This window comes from Petaurus breviceps, unplaced genomic scaffold (assembly GCF_028583685.1).
Source record: "Petaurus breviceps papuanus isolate PSGF00001 unplaced genomic scaffold, PetGlider_PUasm1.0 90823, whole genome shotgun sequence".
Classification (NCBI taxonomy): domain Eukaryota; kingdom Metazoa; phylum Chordata; class Mammalia; order Diprotodontia; family Petauridae; genus Petaurus; species Petaurus breviceps.
In genome coordinates, this window is record NW_027187352.1 from 2,813,746 (window position 1) to 2,831,025 (window position 17,280).

The window sequence follows — 17,280 nt, forward strand, 5'->3', positions numbered from 1 at the left end:
AAAGCTTTTTCTTCTTCAGGGCTTAGCTCAAGTTCCATTTGCTTTGTGTAGTTTCTACTGATCTTCTTAGCTAAAAATATTCTCCCCATCCTCAGATACGCCTAGAGTACATTGTGCATATCTCTCCCTTTTCCTTCTCACTCTTTGCTTTACATATATGTATGTGGAGGTCATAGTTCTCCCTCACTTCCAAACCCTCACCTCAATAAGTTACAGGTTTCCTGAGGTCAGGATCTAGGTCATTTTTATCATTGTATCATCAGGGCCTAGCACAGTGCATTGCACACAACTAGTGCTTAATAAATGTTTATTGTTTGTTTTGTACTATTTCTTTGCCAGGACTGTTATAAGGAAAACATATTATAAACTATAAAGTGCTATGAAGCTGTGAACCATCTTATCCAGAAGAATTGTTTGATGTGAGGAAACACTTAGTGGTTATAGCTATATGAAAGTAGAAGTACTGCCTAGGGCAGCAATGGATTCCCATTACTACAGGTCTTCAGGTGAGGACTGGATGATGTAATTGCTTGTAGGAGATATTTGTAGAGGGGATTCCTGAGCAGGGATTGAACCAGATGGTTTTTTTTTTTGTCTTTCAACTTTGTGAATTTTTTTTAATTGTAGTCCTTGAAGGATGGGTAGGATTTATTGGGGCAGAAAGAAAGGGAAGTACATTCTAAGTAGGAGTAATAACACAAATGGGCTAAATCAGCCCCATGGGAGAAGATTGGCCTAGTTGGAATATCTAGATCTGAATGGGAAGCACAGTAGTGAGAAACATGTTCAAAGGTAATTGAGGGTTAGGTGGTCTCCTTCTTCATCAATTTGAACTAGCCCATAATAATATGAGTACATATTGGCCTATAATAATGCTATTTTGTATGAAGTAGCAGTTATCCAGAAATGGGATGGCCTTTAGGTCATAAGCTCCTCAGGTTCATGGAGTAGATCTTTAATAGCAGAAAAGAGCTAAAAGGGAACTTAGAGATTATTAAATCCAATCCTTTCATTTTATAAATGAAAAACTGAAGCCAAGAGAGAAGTGACTCTTCCACGGTAGCAAGTGAGAGAGTCAGGATTTTGGAGTCTCCTAAGTTCCAGGTCCGTGCTTTCTCCAGTGTATCACATCCCCTAAGGATGTTAACTTGACCTCTCTTTCCTGCAGGTGAGCGGGAGATTGGAACAGAAGGAAAGATGCTGCTTTTGGCTCGGGAAGATAAAAAGCTCCAGTGTGTGGGATTATGGAGCAGGCAGCCGGTAAATGCTTTCCACAATACATTTGTACTGTAATCTTAATAGTTTGCACTTATATAGGGTTTTATAGCACAGATGCAGAAAATGCTTTTGACTACATTGTTTTTTGATCACTTCACTCCAGCCCTAAGAGTAGTGATCTCAGTCTCATTCTCCTTTTTATAGATGAAGAAAATGAGACTCAGTGAGGGTGAGTGGCATGTTCCCAGGGTCACACGGCTAAAAATCATTCATCATCAGTTGTTCATAATCATTCATCATCAACAATCGTTCATTAGGCATTTATTATGTGCAAGGTGCTAGGTTACAAAGATAAAAAAAATGAAATCCTTTCTTTCCAGGAGCTTATGTAAGTCTCTTGGGGGAGAATATTATATCTAAGTATATGTAGAACAAATACAAAATGAATAAAAGGTAATTAAATATAGAGTGGTAAGGGAAGGAAGGAGGGAGGACACTAGCAACTGGGATTAGGAAAGCCATCATGTAGAAGATGGTGTTTGTAGTAAGTGAGAGCTTCAGTGAGGTGGAAGAGAGAAGGGAAAAGGGATGAATTAAGGACTTGAACCCAAGTCTCCTGAATTCCTTTTCATTTTTTTCCCCCACTGTGCCCTTCTTGGATCTCTTTTGCAACCTGCACCTATCAGATTCTGCTTTTGCAACCTGCACCTATCAGATTCTGCAAAAGCTAGTTTAAACATGCTGTTAAAGATGAGGGATAGCCTTCCTTGCCTTTTCTTTGTTTTTCCACTTAATGTATGCACAGTTGTTTAGTTGGTCTGTGCATCTAAAGATATGGTCAGAAATTAACAACAGTAATAATAGCTAATTTTTATATAGTGTTTACCATGTGCTTGTTATTGTGCTAAGTACTCATTATTATCTCATTTTCTCTTCACAACAACCATGGCAGGTAGGTAGTATTATTATACCCATTTTACAGATGAGCTGACTGAGGCAAACAGATTAAGTGACATGCTCAGGTCACACAGCTAGTAAATGTCTGAGGCCAGATTAAGTTCAGGTCTTCTGACTCCAGGCCCAGCACACTATCCACTATGCCACCTAACAGAAAAATAGCCGAAGGAAATGCTAAATCTCAGAAGTTAGTGAAAATAAAGATGTAATTTTTTCCCCACTCAGGTTCATGGACCCTGAAATCTATCCACAGATCCCAGATAAAGAACCCCTGGTCTAAATGATCTCCAGATCTCTTCCATATCTCAGAGCCTGTGAAAGAAGTTTAGTGAAAGGAATACAAGATTGCACCAGGTTTCTCCAATCATGTGCCATGAAGAGCAACCATCTGACTTCATTGGGAAGAATTAGTTACTCTTTGTTAGGTGAACTGGTCTCTTGATTAGACTGCCTTCTTTGAGATTAGATTGATATTGTCATTACTCAGATAATTAATGATTTCATCTAGGCTTTGGGTTCCCAGCAGGTCCCATCTACCCCTGTACTGATGCCATGTTCCTTTTCAAAGCTGATTCCAGGAGTGTCAGATTTTTTTGACAGAATTACCTCCTTTGCATTCTGAGATTCTGTGTTGCTTCTGAATTCTGGAAGGAAATTGGGAGTCTTTTTGGTAGAGAACAGGAAGAGAAAAAAATAATTAGAAAAGGGATTGATTGGTTCATTTGACATACTGACATGGAACAAATGAGCACTTAGCACTTTTGCTTTTACAGTCCCTGGGTGAGAATCATGGCTTTAAACATGGGCTTCTCACTTACCTAGGTTTATTCTTTCAGACACTCAGAAGGTGGGGAGGGAATTCAAAACTATGACATTTAAGAATCAGTTGGAGATGTTTAGTTGGTTGAAGAAAAGACTTCAGAGAGACATTGTGCTGAGTAAGTCTTAGAGAGCCTGTTACAGAAAAGGAAGTTTAGACTTGTTCTGCTTGGCCCCAGAAGGCAAAGCTAGGGGCAGTGGAGGAAGCTGCAAAAAGACAGATTTTTTACCTTCATATACTTGCTAGAACTGTCTAATGTGAATCACCAGGGGGCTTTCAACAGGACCAGATGATTGCCTGTCAGAGATGTTGTAAGAGGGTACTTGTTATTAGGTACTGATTGGTCTTCGTGTTCTCTGAGTTCCCTTCTGACTCTAGCAGGAAGCAAGACCCTTTTGTGTGGATTACAGGGCCCCTCACCCTCGAGGCTTGTCTATGTCAAGTTTGTGGGGGGGGAGGGTTGACTTTTGTTGTTGTTTTTTAGTGGAGCATGATGTTGGAGGGGACATTTATTGAGTTCTCTAAAGGATCAAAAGTCAAATGTTTGAGAACCCCTACTTTATTTTATTTTATTTTTTAAGCAATTGGGGTTAAGTAACTTGCTCAAGGTTACACGGCCAGTTATTTCTGGTTGTGGTGCTAAGTATCTGAGCCTGGACTTGATCCCCAGGTCATCCCGACACTGGAGCCAGTGCTCTTACTCGCTGAGTCACCTGGCTGTCCCTAAACAATTGGGGTTAAGTAACTTGCTCAAGGTTACACAGCCAGGTGTTTCTGGGTGGGTGCTAAGTGTCTGAGTCCGGATTTGATCCCCAGGTCATCCCGATACTGGGGCCGGTGCTCTTACTCGCTGTGCTAACTGGCCACCCTGAGAACCCCTACTTTAGAGTAAGACTTTATAAAGCTTATGGTCAGGGAGTCCATCATAGCACCTGAGCCCTAGTAAGAGTATTTGAAACTTTCCCCCCATTTTTGCATCATGAGCGAAAGACCCTCCAGTGTATGGATGCATTAGAGAAAAAACAAGGTAAACTTGAGGATGTCATTTAAGATTCGCCATGACCTGGCCCCAATTTGCCTTCTCTCTCATTGCTTCTACCATTTTATAGCCCAAATTTGTTACTCATATTGTCCAAATACCGTTTGAGCTTTCACAGTGTATCTTTGCTGTTTCTTCTCCTCCCACACCTATTTCTAACTATTGAAATTCTGCTCATCTTTCAAGACCCAGCTACATGACATCTTCTCCATGAAGTCTTTCCCTGATGTCCCAGCTGAAGAGGCTTGGGGGTGCTGGGATCCCAAGAATGCAAAGGCAGAGTTGCCTAGAACAAATTCTCACACCCAAGCCTTCTTTTAGTCAAGTGGCAAAAGTTTACAATGACTCCAGTAGAAGCAGGCAAGAGTTCTTAGGGAACCTGCAAGCTAGTGAGGATGGTGCTAGGGCTTATATGGAAAAGGGAAAGGAATGCCAAAGATACTTATTAAGTAATCTAGTGGTCCAGGTATCTTTGGGAGCTATGGATGGGAAAATGCAGGGAGTCTACAGAGATAACTTTATTAATACCAGACATTGAGGGAGAAAAGACACTTATTTTGTTTAGTTGCCAGAGGCATGGGCCTTGGGATCTGGCATGAGGGACAGTCCTTGGACCAGGCAGGGACAAAAGTCCTTAGGCCAGGCACTCCTCTATCTGTTTTGATAAGAGACTGTGTTCTGCAACAAGAGAAAATTTTCTCACAGGACAGGGGCCTACTGAGAAATTGAGAGGCTTCCAGAGGCATGATACTAGGGCAGAGGCCCGAGCACCCTATCACAGCTAGGGTTAATCTCCCTCTTCTGAACCCCTCTATACACTTAATGCCTCTCTTATGGCACTAGTTACATTCTGCTGTATTTGATTCAAATTAAATGTGTGTTTAAGCAGGCATTATATTCAAAGTACAATACTAGATGTTAGGACAGCCCCTGCCTAACAGGAGGAAGATCAAGTACAAAAGTAATTCCAATATAAAGGATAAAAAGTCAAGTGCAGAAAAAGAACAGATCACTCTTTTTTTATAATTTACATTTCTTCTCTTTTTATTGTTCTGATGGTCCAGTGAATGAATATCAGAAGGGGAGAAAGGGAAGGGGTGTTCTGCCATTGTATCAGTTTCAATAGATCAGTTAAATCTTATAGGAAAGAAACCAGACTAGCAAAGCCACAATTCAGATTCTGCGGAGAATCCCCTTTAATAAGTGTATTTTTCATCCATTCTTGGCTCCTCTCTCAAGTTTTTTGCTTGATATGTTTCTTTGTTACAATACTTTCCAGAATGTCTAAATTGGATTCAGGAGTGATAGGTCACACTGTGAAGCCAAGGCTGCCCTACCATAAGGCCAAGGATTTCTTCTGTAGTGTAAGGTCAATATTTGTCGTCTTGTTCTCTGGCCTAAAAATACAGCAAACCTTTCTTTAGAGTCTCCATTACATCGTAAGTTGTCCAGAAGAAGAAATAAGTCAGCCAGCCATGAACTAATTCCCCCAACCAGGGTTCCTCAACCCCAGTTCTATAGATCATGACTTCTTATCTGCTTCAGTTAAAGTAGAAAGAGTGTCTAGAACTTTTTTCTCCACCGTGCAAAAATAAAAAGTCAAACTATTTCCTGAGACAAAGAGTGGACTGTTCTTTCAGTCTTTAGTTCTGTTTTGCATTTGAAAGGGTGGTTCTTCTTGTCTTCTGATTGAACCACAGGAAGGGCTTAAAGTAAAGAACTATACTATGTGTAACATGATTGCTTTTCCCGCACTCACTCTTAGGACCAGGCCTGTTATATTTTATATCTTGTTACCCTCAGAGGGTTGGAAAGTCTCTATCCTTTGCCACTGGCTCAGTCCCTCCAGCTGGCTGTGTTCCCCTCATTTTTAGGGGCCTGGTGAATAGTACCACACTTCCATTTAACCATTTATCATCAGATTAGCTTTTACAAAGGGATATTTACTTCAAAGATGTAACAAAGACAAACTTACATTTCCCCCAAACACCTCAGGGACGTATTCCCTCCATTCTACCTTGATCTCTGGGACTTCAGTAAAAAGTTTGCTTCATTTTTAGGTCAGGCAGCAAAAGAGTAAATATTGGCCTTTACTAGAGCAATTAACCCTTGGCATCATGGAGGGATCTCTCATGCCCAGATCTGGAAAATATTCCAGCAAAAAAATATATCAAGCCAAAAGGAATTAGGCTCGTGGTTTAACTCACTTCCTATATAGCATTAGTCTCACCAAGTTTAAGTCCAGAGCTGGCAGTGCTAGCTTCTGCTGGGCTGGAGTCCAAGACCTTTGCTCCTTAGGATATTACAGTTGGACTGTGACAATGTCTTGCCTGGTTTCTTAGCTTCACAGATCCCCATGGCTTGAGCTCCTATGGCAAATCAGAGGCTTCACTCTTTATACATTATTCTAGAATGGAAAAGACTGAAAAAGAACCAGGCCAGTTTCTTAAACCCATGTGGTACTTGTTAGACACTGCCTTATTGGATTCAAATTAATTAAAAATTTTATTAAGCAGCTATTATGTGTAAGAAACAAAACATTGAAGACCCACAAATAGAGATAACATTTTATCAGGAAGAAGGACAAGTACAAAAGTAACTGATTAAAAAGGACAATTAGTTAAGGTCAGAGAAGGAACAGATCATTTTCCCCTGGGTGGGGAGGAGAGACTTAGGGAGAGCTTCATGGAGGAGATAATACCTGAGTTGGTCCATGAAGAAAGAGAGGAGTTTTAACAGACAGGTTGTGAGAGGCAGTCCATTCCAGGTATGAAGGACTATGTAGGGGCAAAGACATAAAATGGGGAAGGCGGGACAAGAATAGGAGGAAGAGATACTGTAAGCAGTCTGGGAGAACAAGGAATAGTTTACCTGTCAGATTTAGGGAGAAGGGAAGAATTTATGACCAAACAAGAGATAGAGAGCATTACAAATGCAAAATGGATAATTTTGATTACATTAAATTGAAAAGTTTTTGTACAAACAGAGCCAATGTAGTCAAGATTAGGAGGAAAGCAGAAAATTGGGAGAAAATTTTACAGGTCTCTGATACAGGCATCATTTCTAAAATATACAGAGAACTGAGTCAAATTCATGAGTATATAAGTCATTCCCCAATTGATAAATGGTCAAAGGATATGAGCAGGCAGTCTTTAGAGGAAGAAATTAAAAATATTTATGATTATATGAAAAAATGCTTTAAATCACTATTGATCAGAGAAATGCAAATCAAAACAATTCTTAGGTACGATATCTGGCTGGTCAGATTGGCTAAGATGACAAAACAAGAAAATTATAAATGCTAGAGAGGATGTGGGAAAATTGGAACACTAATGCATTATTGGTGAAGTTGTGAACTGATTCATCTGTTCTGGACAGCAATCTGGAACTATGCCCAAAGGGCTATAAATAAGTGCATACCTTTTGACCCAGCAATACCACTTCTAGGGTTGTATCCCAAAGAGATCATAGAAGTGGGAAAAGGACCTGTATGTATGTACAAAAATATTTATAGCAGCTCTTTTTGTTGGCAAAGAACTGGAAATCGAGGCGATGCCTGTCAATTGGGGAATGGCTAATAAACAAGTTGTAGTACATGAATGTAATGGAATACTATTGTGCTATAAGAAATGAGGAGCAGACAGACTTCATAGTAACCTGAAGAGACTTATATAAACTGATGTTGAATGAGAAGAGCAGAGCCAGGAGAAATTTGTACACAATTACAGACACAACATATGTGTGATGACCAACTTTGATAGACGGGGCTCCTCTCAGCAATGCAAGGTTACAAGACAACTCCAAAAGACTCATGATGGAAAGATATCCACACCCAAAGAAAGAATTACAGAGTCTGAATGCAGACTGATGCAAATTACTTGCTCTCTTTTTTTTGTTTGTTCTTCTTTCTCATTGTTCTCTCCATTGGTTATAATCCTTCTTTACAACCTAATGTTTAATGTGAAGGTGTTTATAGATCGTATATTTGATTGCATGCTGCTATGGGGGAGGAGAGAGAGGAGGAGAAAACTTGAAACTCAAGGGATTGTGGAACTAATGTTGTAAACTAAAAGTAAATAAATGTTAAAAAAAAAAAAAAAGAAAGAAATGAGGAGCAGAAGGGCTTCATGATAACCTGGAGAGACTTCTATAAACTGATGCTGAGTGAGGGGAGCAGAACCAGGAGAACATTGTACACAATTACAGACACAACGTATCTTTGATGACCAACTTTGCTCATCTCAGCAATGCAAGGTTGTAAGACAACCCTAAAGGACTCATGATGGAAAAGGCTATCCACATCCAGAGAAAGAACTACAGAATCTGAATGCAGACTGAAGCAAACTACTTGCTCTCTCTTTCATTTTGTTTTGTTTTGTTTCTTCTTCCTTGTTGATTCCATTGATTATAATTTTTCTTTACAACTTGACTAATGTTTAATGTGAAGGTATATGTACAACCTGTATGAGATTGCATGTCACCATCGGGGGTGAGGGGGCAAGAGAGGGAGGGGAGAAAATTTGGAACTCAAAAAACTTGTGGAACTGACTGTTTTAAACTAAAAGTAAAAAAAAAAAAAGAATGGGAGGAAGAGAGTAGCACAGTTTTAGTGGAATGGATAATAGAAAAAGAGGAATAATATGAAAGAATGCAGGAAAGGTAGGCTGGAGCCACACAACAGATTGTGCTTGGAAAGGAATGAGGAGCTGCTAATGATTTTTATGGAGAGCTAATGATCTTAGCAATTCATTAAGGAAGATTGCTTGTGTGTCTGTGTGGAAGACAGATTAGAGAAGGATTGAACTAGAAACAGAAAGTTACTACAGAAGTGAAAGTAGTATGGATCTAAACTAAGATGGTTACCCTGAGAATGCCTCTAGGCAACTAGGTGGCTTGGTGAATTGAGCACTGGACTTGAAGTTCGGAAGACCTGAATTTGAATTCTGCCAGACACTAGCTCTGTGACCCTAGGCAAGTTACTTAACCTTTATTTACCCCCAGTTTCCTCTTCTATAAAATGGGTATAGTAATAGTATCTCCCTTCCAAGGTGAGGATCAAATGGAATATTTCTTTGCAAACCTTAAAGCATTATATAAATGCTAGCTATTGTTAACAATAACAATAATAAAGAATTCTTTGAAGAAAGGAATTATGTTTCATTGATCTGCAACTCCTCCATGATACTTAACAGAGTATTCATATTGGTTCAACAAACTGCTCTGTGCAAGGCCCTGGGCTTGGTACTTGAGATAGAGGACAGTCCCCCAGCCTTGAGAACTTGCCCCCTTTTGGGGATAGTTCAGTTCCATGAATTGTTAATGTAGACTGTGCTAGGGACAAATCAGAGATCCAGACCAAGTTTTTTTATTTTTTTGTGGGTTTTTTTTTTTGGAGAGGGGAAGGTAGGGTAGTTGGGATTAAGTGACTTGCCCAAGGTCACATGGCTAGTTTTTGTGTGTGTGGGTGTGTGTGTGTATGTGTGTGTGTGTGTGTGTGTGTGTATGTGAAGTGTCTGAAGCTGGATTTGAACTCAGGTCCTCCTGAATCCAGGGCCGGTGCTCTATTCACTGCGCCACCTAGCCGCCCCCAGACCAAGTTCTAAGAAAACATTTTTGAAGGGAAAGAGGTGATTTAAAATGACTGAAGGGACAAATGAATTCCTCAAAACAGATAAAATCAACTTTGTTTGCTTGCTTTTCTCAGAAAGTAAATTGACCTTTATACAGCTTTCTTTTTTTCCCACTTCCTTCCAGGTGTTCCTCTTTGTTGGCTCAGATGCTTTCAATTGCTGTACTTTTCTCTCTGGCTTTTCTCTTTTGGCGGGGACTCAAGATGGGAACATATATCAATTGGATGTAAGGAATCCGAGGTGAGTCCTAGTATGTTTTATTGATGTAGGTTTTTGGTGAGGTGGGATTTTTAGCCTGGGTTCAACTTCATTGGCATGTATGATCTTAGAAATGGGAGTTGATTATGTAGTGAGAGTGAGTACTTCCCTAATAGCAAATCTGTGAGAATAGACTGTTTACAGAAGAGAAAATTGAGGCTCAGAAAGGATAAATGACTTACCCAAGTTCATACAGCTAGTGCATGTCAGAGCTAAGGTATGAACCTAGCTAGATCTCCTGACTGCACATCCAATGCTCTCTTCATTGTGCTGCCTTTCCACTTTAGGCCAGTCATTTGGTCCAAATCAGCCAGTAGATTGAAGATATCATAGTTTAGATGTTTTAGATGTGTTGATATCAGCAGACTGAGAAGTTATTTCCCTACATGTTACACTGATTCATCTGTAATAGTAAAAGAACTTGAAGGCAGCTTCCAGCTTACCTTTCCAGCTTTCACACACTGGTCTTTTGGCTTTATTTTCCTCTCTTGGAGTTTGATGGACAGACATGGACAGGAATCATATAGGAGGAGAAAGTGTGGATGGTGGTGGGGGTTGGGATCTTTGTTGGTAGAAGATGTACTCATATGAATGAGATCACAGATCCATCGAGTAGGTTTGAATCAGATTTTGGTCTGGTTTCCAGATGAACATTGATCCAAAGCAGTATCTTCCACTTTTCCAGTGTTGGCCCTCAGATCTATTTTATTGCCTCTACTGAAGTTATATTAAAAGATAGTTAGTAAATGGCCTTTGGTGTCATGTTTGTTTTGAAAAATGCTATGGAACAACTCTTTATTTCATTAAACATGATGCTCTGTCCTTCTCTAGCATTTATAGGTTAAAGGACCTCAAGGTTTTCTACCAGCATTCCCCTGGGTGGTAGTAAACCTGTCAAAATCTGAGGCTGGAAAGAACCTCCCTAGGTCATGTAGTACACCCCTCTGCCTTCATACAAGACCTGACCTAACCCATTCAAGAGATGGTTTTCTTGTTCTTAATGATCTGCAAAAAAGGTGATTTCTCAGCTCCTCTGTCCCAAGATTTAACAATTCGTGCTGTTACTATTCTGTATGCCTTGCTAAAATCTCTCTTACCATAATTTGAGAGCATTTCTTCTTATCTTAGAAAATCTGATCTCTGTTGTAAAAAATCACCATTTATGGTCCCTGTAACCCTCATTAAATTGTTTCTCAACTTTATCTTCCTTGAATGATTCTGACACTGTAAATAATATTTCCCAGAAATTCCTATTTTCTGATGTTGTTAATTTGTTTTCATTATGCTTCCCTGTGCTTCTCCTTGCATCATTCACCTCCCTCAAGATGTCAGCATGTTGTCAAATCCAGCCCTTGATAGTTTAGCGTGAGACAAAGTGCTTTAGGAACATTTGAGAAGAAAAAAAGCCACTTTCAACTACAGAAGTCAGGGAAGACTTCCTGAAGGAAGTCCTGAACTAGGCCTCAAAGAAAGAAAAGGATGTCAGTACCTAGAAGTGAAGAGAAATGTATTCCAGAAAGCACCAAGAAAATGTGAAGACATATTTGTTGTACTAAAAGAAATGTGGTTTGGGTTTTTTTTTTTAGTTGAATCAAAATCTAAAACTTTACAAACTTGCTTACAGAAAGAAATCAGCAGCAATCTGCTAGCCTCTCATAGGGAGCAACCTGAGATCTTGGTGTCCTGGCTTACTCTGTTCCTAAGCACAGGTGCTCACATCCTCATGCCTGCCTGTTAACATCTGGCATGGTACTGTGTTAGAGAGCAAAGTCATAAGGTGTGCTCTGCACAGCAGCCAACATCACTAGAGAATGAGGATCTTGGGGGCAATAATGACTTACCAAGCATCTTTGCTTCTCAGCAGTCAGTTTTGCCTACTTTAACTATTTCTAACACAACATCCCATACCTTTTACATTCCATATTCCTGAAGTACATTCCTCTATTACCTCTGTCTCTTAGAATCCCTGGCTTCCTTCAGAGCTTAGTTTAGTGCTACTTTCTCTATGAAGCCTTTCTTGATTTCTCTAAATGCTTCCTATTTATTCTTCCTTTTTATCATTTTATATTTACTTATATAGATACACGTTATCCCCCAGTAGAACATAAGCAGGAGCTGTTTATTTTTTTGTTCATATTTTCCTAACAATGCTTGACATATACTAGATATTTAATAAATGCTTATTAATTTATCAGTTGATTCAGGGAATGGAAGATCCCCTAAGCATTTCTTTTCAGTAACTGAAACTCATATCTGCAAACACCAAAACTTTTCCTTCTTAGTAAACTGTATAACTTCTGTGCCTTTTTAAACATTATAACTTTGATTATTAGACATAATAATTTAACTTTATTTTTGATTGAGTTATCAAATCAGGGTCATCCTTGTGAGGAGAATAGTTATGTTTGGTAGAAAGAGCATGCAGTTAGACTTTATTAGCCATTTCTTTGGCCGAGACAGTTAACCTCACTGAAACTTGGTTTTTATATCTGTAAAATGAGGGTAGGAGTACTGGTACTAGTTGCTTCCTAGGTTTGTTGTTAGGAAGATACTAGGCTAGTCACTTTACTAGAAATAAATGGTTGTTCTCAGTCATTCCAGATTTTGGGACCGATCAATCATTACTGTACCTTGTCACACAATAGTACTGCCTGTGGAGAATATTTGCCCCTATACCAAATATCCTGAAACTGCTGGACTTCTACCATTTTTATCTGTTTATACTTTAGTATTATTCCTCCCTTAGCATCACTGTACTCACTGCTTCCTTTCAGGTTTCTAAGTCAGTCACTCCAGGGCTATAGGCTCTTGAAGTGATCCTGTTGGATCGTCACACAGTTCTTCCAGACTGGAAAGTATTTAAGTATAGTTGATGGACAAACTGCATATCTGTGTCTGCTTGAATGCCAGTGCAAAGACACTAATTACTTCTTGAGGCGCTCTGCTTCATTGAGGGGTAGCTCTAACTCTTAGGAAGAGTTTCTGTGTAATGAGACCAAATCTACTTTTTTGCAGCCTGCCTTTCTCCCCTTCCATAGTTATAGTCTCTAGGACCACGTAAAAATAATCTCATTTAGCATATTTTTTTATAAATGGCCATACCCAAAGCTCACATTTAAGAAGTAGCTTTTCTGTTGCTAATAAATTACTTGCTAGTTACACTTGTAGAGATAGCACAGCCTACTAGACCTGATTTTTTTTTTTTGTTCTTTGTTTTGTCCAGACCTATGATTTCATCATAGCTGTAGGGAACTACTCTTAAAAAGGCTCCTTCTGCCAGTGCAGATCAGCAGCTGTCCTGCAACTTAGCCTTAGAGTTGCCTGGGCCACTGAGCACTCACATGACTTGTCCAGGGTCACACAAGCAATCTGTGTCAGAGGCAGGACTTGAATGTAGGTCTTCCTGACTCGGAAGCCAGCTTTCAAGTCGCTACTCCACACTGCTTCTTAGACATAAAGGTAAATTGCTTAAATAATAGTTTGTCCTACCTAACCCTAAATTTTGTGTTCTGCTTGTTCCCTTTTTCATCATTGACACTTCCCAGTCTCTAACCCTGCTGTCATCTCTCTCATGGTATGGGGTAGTTGCTTCTATTGTTTTGGTCAATTCCCTTGACCCAGAAATAACTTCTTCCATTTCTGTAGCACTTTAACATTTGCAAAGTATTTTCCTCACAACAAGCTGATGAAAATAGCTAGTGTAAATTTTATTATCTCCATTTCACAGGAGGAAACTGAGGCTTAGAGATGGCAGGTAACTTGCCCATGGTCACATAGCTAAGAAGTGGCCTAACTGGGATAAGAACCCAGTCTCTTGGTTGCACAAACAAACCTCTTTCCAGTATACTTGCTACCTTCCCATTTAGATTAGTACTTTTTTGGACCAAACTGGCATGGATGTCATAGACTGAGAGTTAATATAAACTGATTTAGAAGTTTGCTCCCTTCCTTGCTGGAAGTAAAGAACCAACAGGTTCTTCCCTTCAAGTTCCTAAAAAGATACATTTAAATAATTCATCCTTGACATAGGAACTACTTTGGAGGGGACAGGGCTTACTGTAAATCAGGTAATCAACAATGTTATTAAAGAAAGGAGTTTTTTACTTTCTCATCTGAACTCTAAGGTTAGCTTTATTTACAGATTGTTCTTTTACTTTCATAGGATAGTAACATTTTGAGCTGGAAGAACCCTTAGAAATAGATCTTCTAGATAACCTGCTTATTTTCCAGATGAGGAAACTGAGTCCTGGAGAGAAGTGACTTGTCCAAGGTCACGCAGGTGTTAAAGTGACAGGTTTGGGATCCAAACCCAAGTCCTCTGATTCTCACTCCAGGGCTCTTTCTGCTACACCACTCTTGTCTCTCAACTTTCAAATCAACTTTAGGGAGTTCTTAGTCAGGAACTGATCATTATAAACATTTTATTTTTCTCCCTGCTGTGTCCTGTTTGCTTTAATGTTGTTAATAATATATGTTAGGCACATGCTGGCGACACTTTTCAAGAAAGCTTTTTGATCATCCTGATATTTTTCCGTGCAGGACTCCAGTTCAGGTCATTCGCCGATCAGGAGCTCCAGTACTATCTCTGTTGGCTTACCGAGATGGATTCGCCGCCAGCCAAGGTATCCCTAGAGTCATAAGTACAGAACTGGCCTCTTGGCAAGTGAATGAATGCCTTGCGAATTTAGCACTGGGGATGAGCTTCTATTTTAGTGGAATGAAATCAGGAGAACTGGGTTTGAGTCATGGTGACAGTGTGACTCTGGGTTAGTCAGTTTACTCCTCTGAGCCTCAGTTTGCTCATCTGTAAAAGGGGGATAGTAATCTTTCTACTACATGAAGGTTTTTTTTTTCCCTCCCAAGAAAGGGCTCTGTAAACCTTTAAATACTTGAGCAAGTGTCTAGAGTTATGAATATAATAACAGTACCAAAGTGAGCTGTTGGTATTGTTATTTGTGCTCATTATTCCAGGTACAACAAATTGATCAAATTACAGCAAGAGGAATTTATACTTTATGTTATTCCTATCTATTAACAGAAGCTCTAGGATTGCCTTTGATTTTAAGGGTACTAATAATCCTTCACATTTGTACCATGCTTTACAGATTGTAAAATATTTTCATATACATTATCTCATTTGATCTCATAGTAGCCCTATAGGGATAAGCACGGTAGAATTATTAATCCCATTTTTAGAGATGAAACTAAGGTACAGAGAAGATGAACTGTGTTTTAATGATGTGTATAAAAGTAGAATGATTTCTCTTTCATATATTCCCAGTCCTAGCAGTAGGGCTGGAAAAATGTGAGTGAATAATTTAGGGAATTAAATGAAAAGCTTAGCTTTCAGGCAAAATAACAATACAGTCACTTCTACAGCATGATTTACGTGTTTCTAAAAATCACCATGGCATACAAAATCATGTAATAAAAGTGACAGGGCTTATGGGGAAAATGGGGCAAGGGGTACAGCATTTTCAGCCATAGATGACACTTCTTTTATTTTCTTTTTCTTTTTGCAGTCTTGTCTTAGGATTCACAATATAGATTGCTTTATGCCTTTGCTCAGGAGATAGTATGTCCTCTCACTTTTAAAAAAAATAATTTATTATTTCAAATTTCTCTTCAGTGCATAAGATTTTCCTTTTGCAGGTACTGCTTGCTGTTTTAGAACCACAATGCTTAAACAAGTTTGGGATGTTGGAGTGTTTTATTTATACACATACACACAGATACACACACATGTATGTGTGTATATGTATATGTATGTATATATGTATTCACATATACATATAAAAATACATATTCACAAATGTAAAAGAATAGCAGAATACAACCTTGTAGTATAACACATGTAGTAAACTGAGATAACTAGCAGATGTTTGAGGAGTGTGTGTGTTATATATATTCTTTTTTTTTTTTTTAAAGCAATTGGGGTTAAGTAACTTGCTCAAGGTTACATGGCCAGTTATTTCTGGGTGTGGTGCTAAGTATCTGAGCCCGGATTTGATCTCCAGGTTATCCCAACACTGGGGACGGTGCTCTTACTCGCTGAGCCACCTGGCCGCCCCTAAGCAATTGGGGTTAAGTAACTTGCTCAAGGTTACACGGCCAGGTGTTTCTGGGTGGGTGCTAAGTGTCTGAGCCCGGATTTGATCCCCAGGTCATCCCGATACTGGGGCCGGTGCTCTTTACTCACTGTGCTACCTGGCCGCCCCTGTTATATATATCCTTATGCATCTTGGTTTAGCTGGATATAGTTTCCTGTACTTACCTAATGTTTTTCTAAAATGAAATCACAAATTAAGCAAACATGAAATTCACGTTATATTCAAATTGTTTCCTAACATATAAATTGTGCTGGAATAAGTTTACATTTTCAAAATAAGTATTATAGCAGAACTCGATGCACTTTTCTAGTGAGCTCCCAAAGATCACACAATAAGTAACTAGAATCCAGATCTGTGGTTCCATGGTTTGGGTATTATCTTGCAAGGAGCAAGTAAGGGTGGATTAAATGACTTCTGGGAATCCTTTTGCAATCTGATTATTCTACCAGTCTGATTCCTCTCCTTTTTCATGCCTACTCCTTATCCTAGACTGAGCTGATTCCTTTTCATTCATTCACTTATTTAACAAACATTTATTAAGTACTCACTGTATGCTCAGCATTCTTCTAGGTGATGAGGCTCATGCCAAATTTAGATAAGACATGGACATCCTCCTCATGGAATTTACTGTCTAGTAGGGGAATAAAGCACAAATACAGATAAATATCATATAGTACATTAGAGAAGTACACCCAACTGCAATGTGAGCTCCCAGTGGGCATAGTCCTCATGAAGGATCCACCAAAAATACTCTCTAAGCCCTAAACCTTCAAGATTTCCAGATCACTGGAAGGTAACCTTACTTACTGACTAGGTTTCCAACATTTTGTAATTTCTTGCCTTAGGGAACAGTTAAGGAACAGTTGGTAGGAGATTATGACATCTTCTCTTCATCCAACCAACCCTTTTATCTACTATGTCTCTTTTATTCCTGTTGTTATCCTCCTTTTAGCTAAATTGAATGGTCTTTTCTTTGTCTTCAGTCACACATTTGACACTATTACCCCCTTCTTCAAGTCCTCTCTTTCCCTTGTTTGCAATATAATAATCTAGTACTTTAAAAATTTTGTATTTTCATCTGTTAGAGTACTTCCTCTATTGATAAAACTTTCAGCCCCACCAGGATTTAATAGACAGTCTTCATGAGTTTCTTTGACCAACAAAATTTCATTTCTTGGGAGCCACCATTTTGCTACAAATCTCTTAGGAGTTAACTAGGTTGGTCTTCAGACAACAGACACAAAGTCA

The 17,280-nt window shown here is 39.1% G+C and overlaps 1 protein-coding gene across 2 annotated transcripts in view; it reads left to right on the top strand.

The window, feature by feature from the left end:
• Positions 1-17,280, top strand: part of PAAF1 (proteasomal ATPase associated factor 1) — a 67,211-nt gene that overhangs the window by 39,073 nt on the left and 10,858 nt on the right. Inside the window, exons 8-11 of one of the 2 annotated variants that reach the window (XR_011164995.1) lie at positions 1,169-1,260; positions 9,789-9,904; positions 10,754-10,938; positions 14,462-14,544. Coding sequence is in view for 1 of the 2 variants with exons in the window: in XM_069070829.1 (XP_068926930.1) it covers positions 1,169-1,260; positions 9,789-9,904; positions 14,462-14,544 (291 nt within the window). In the remaining variant the exon portion in view is untranslated. Of the gene's footprint in view, positions 1-1,168; positions 1,261-9,788; positions 9,905-10,753; positions 10,939-14,461; positions 14,545-17,280 lie in introns of those variants that run through there. The other variant, XM_069070829.1, reaches the window with a different exon arrangement.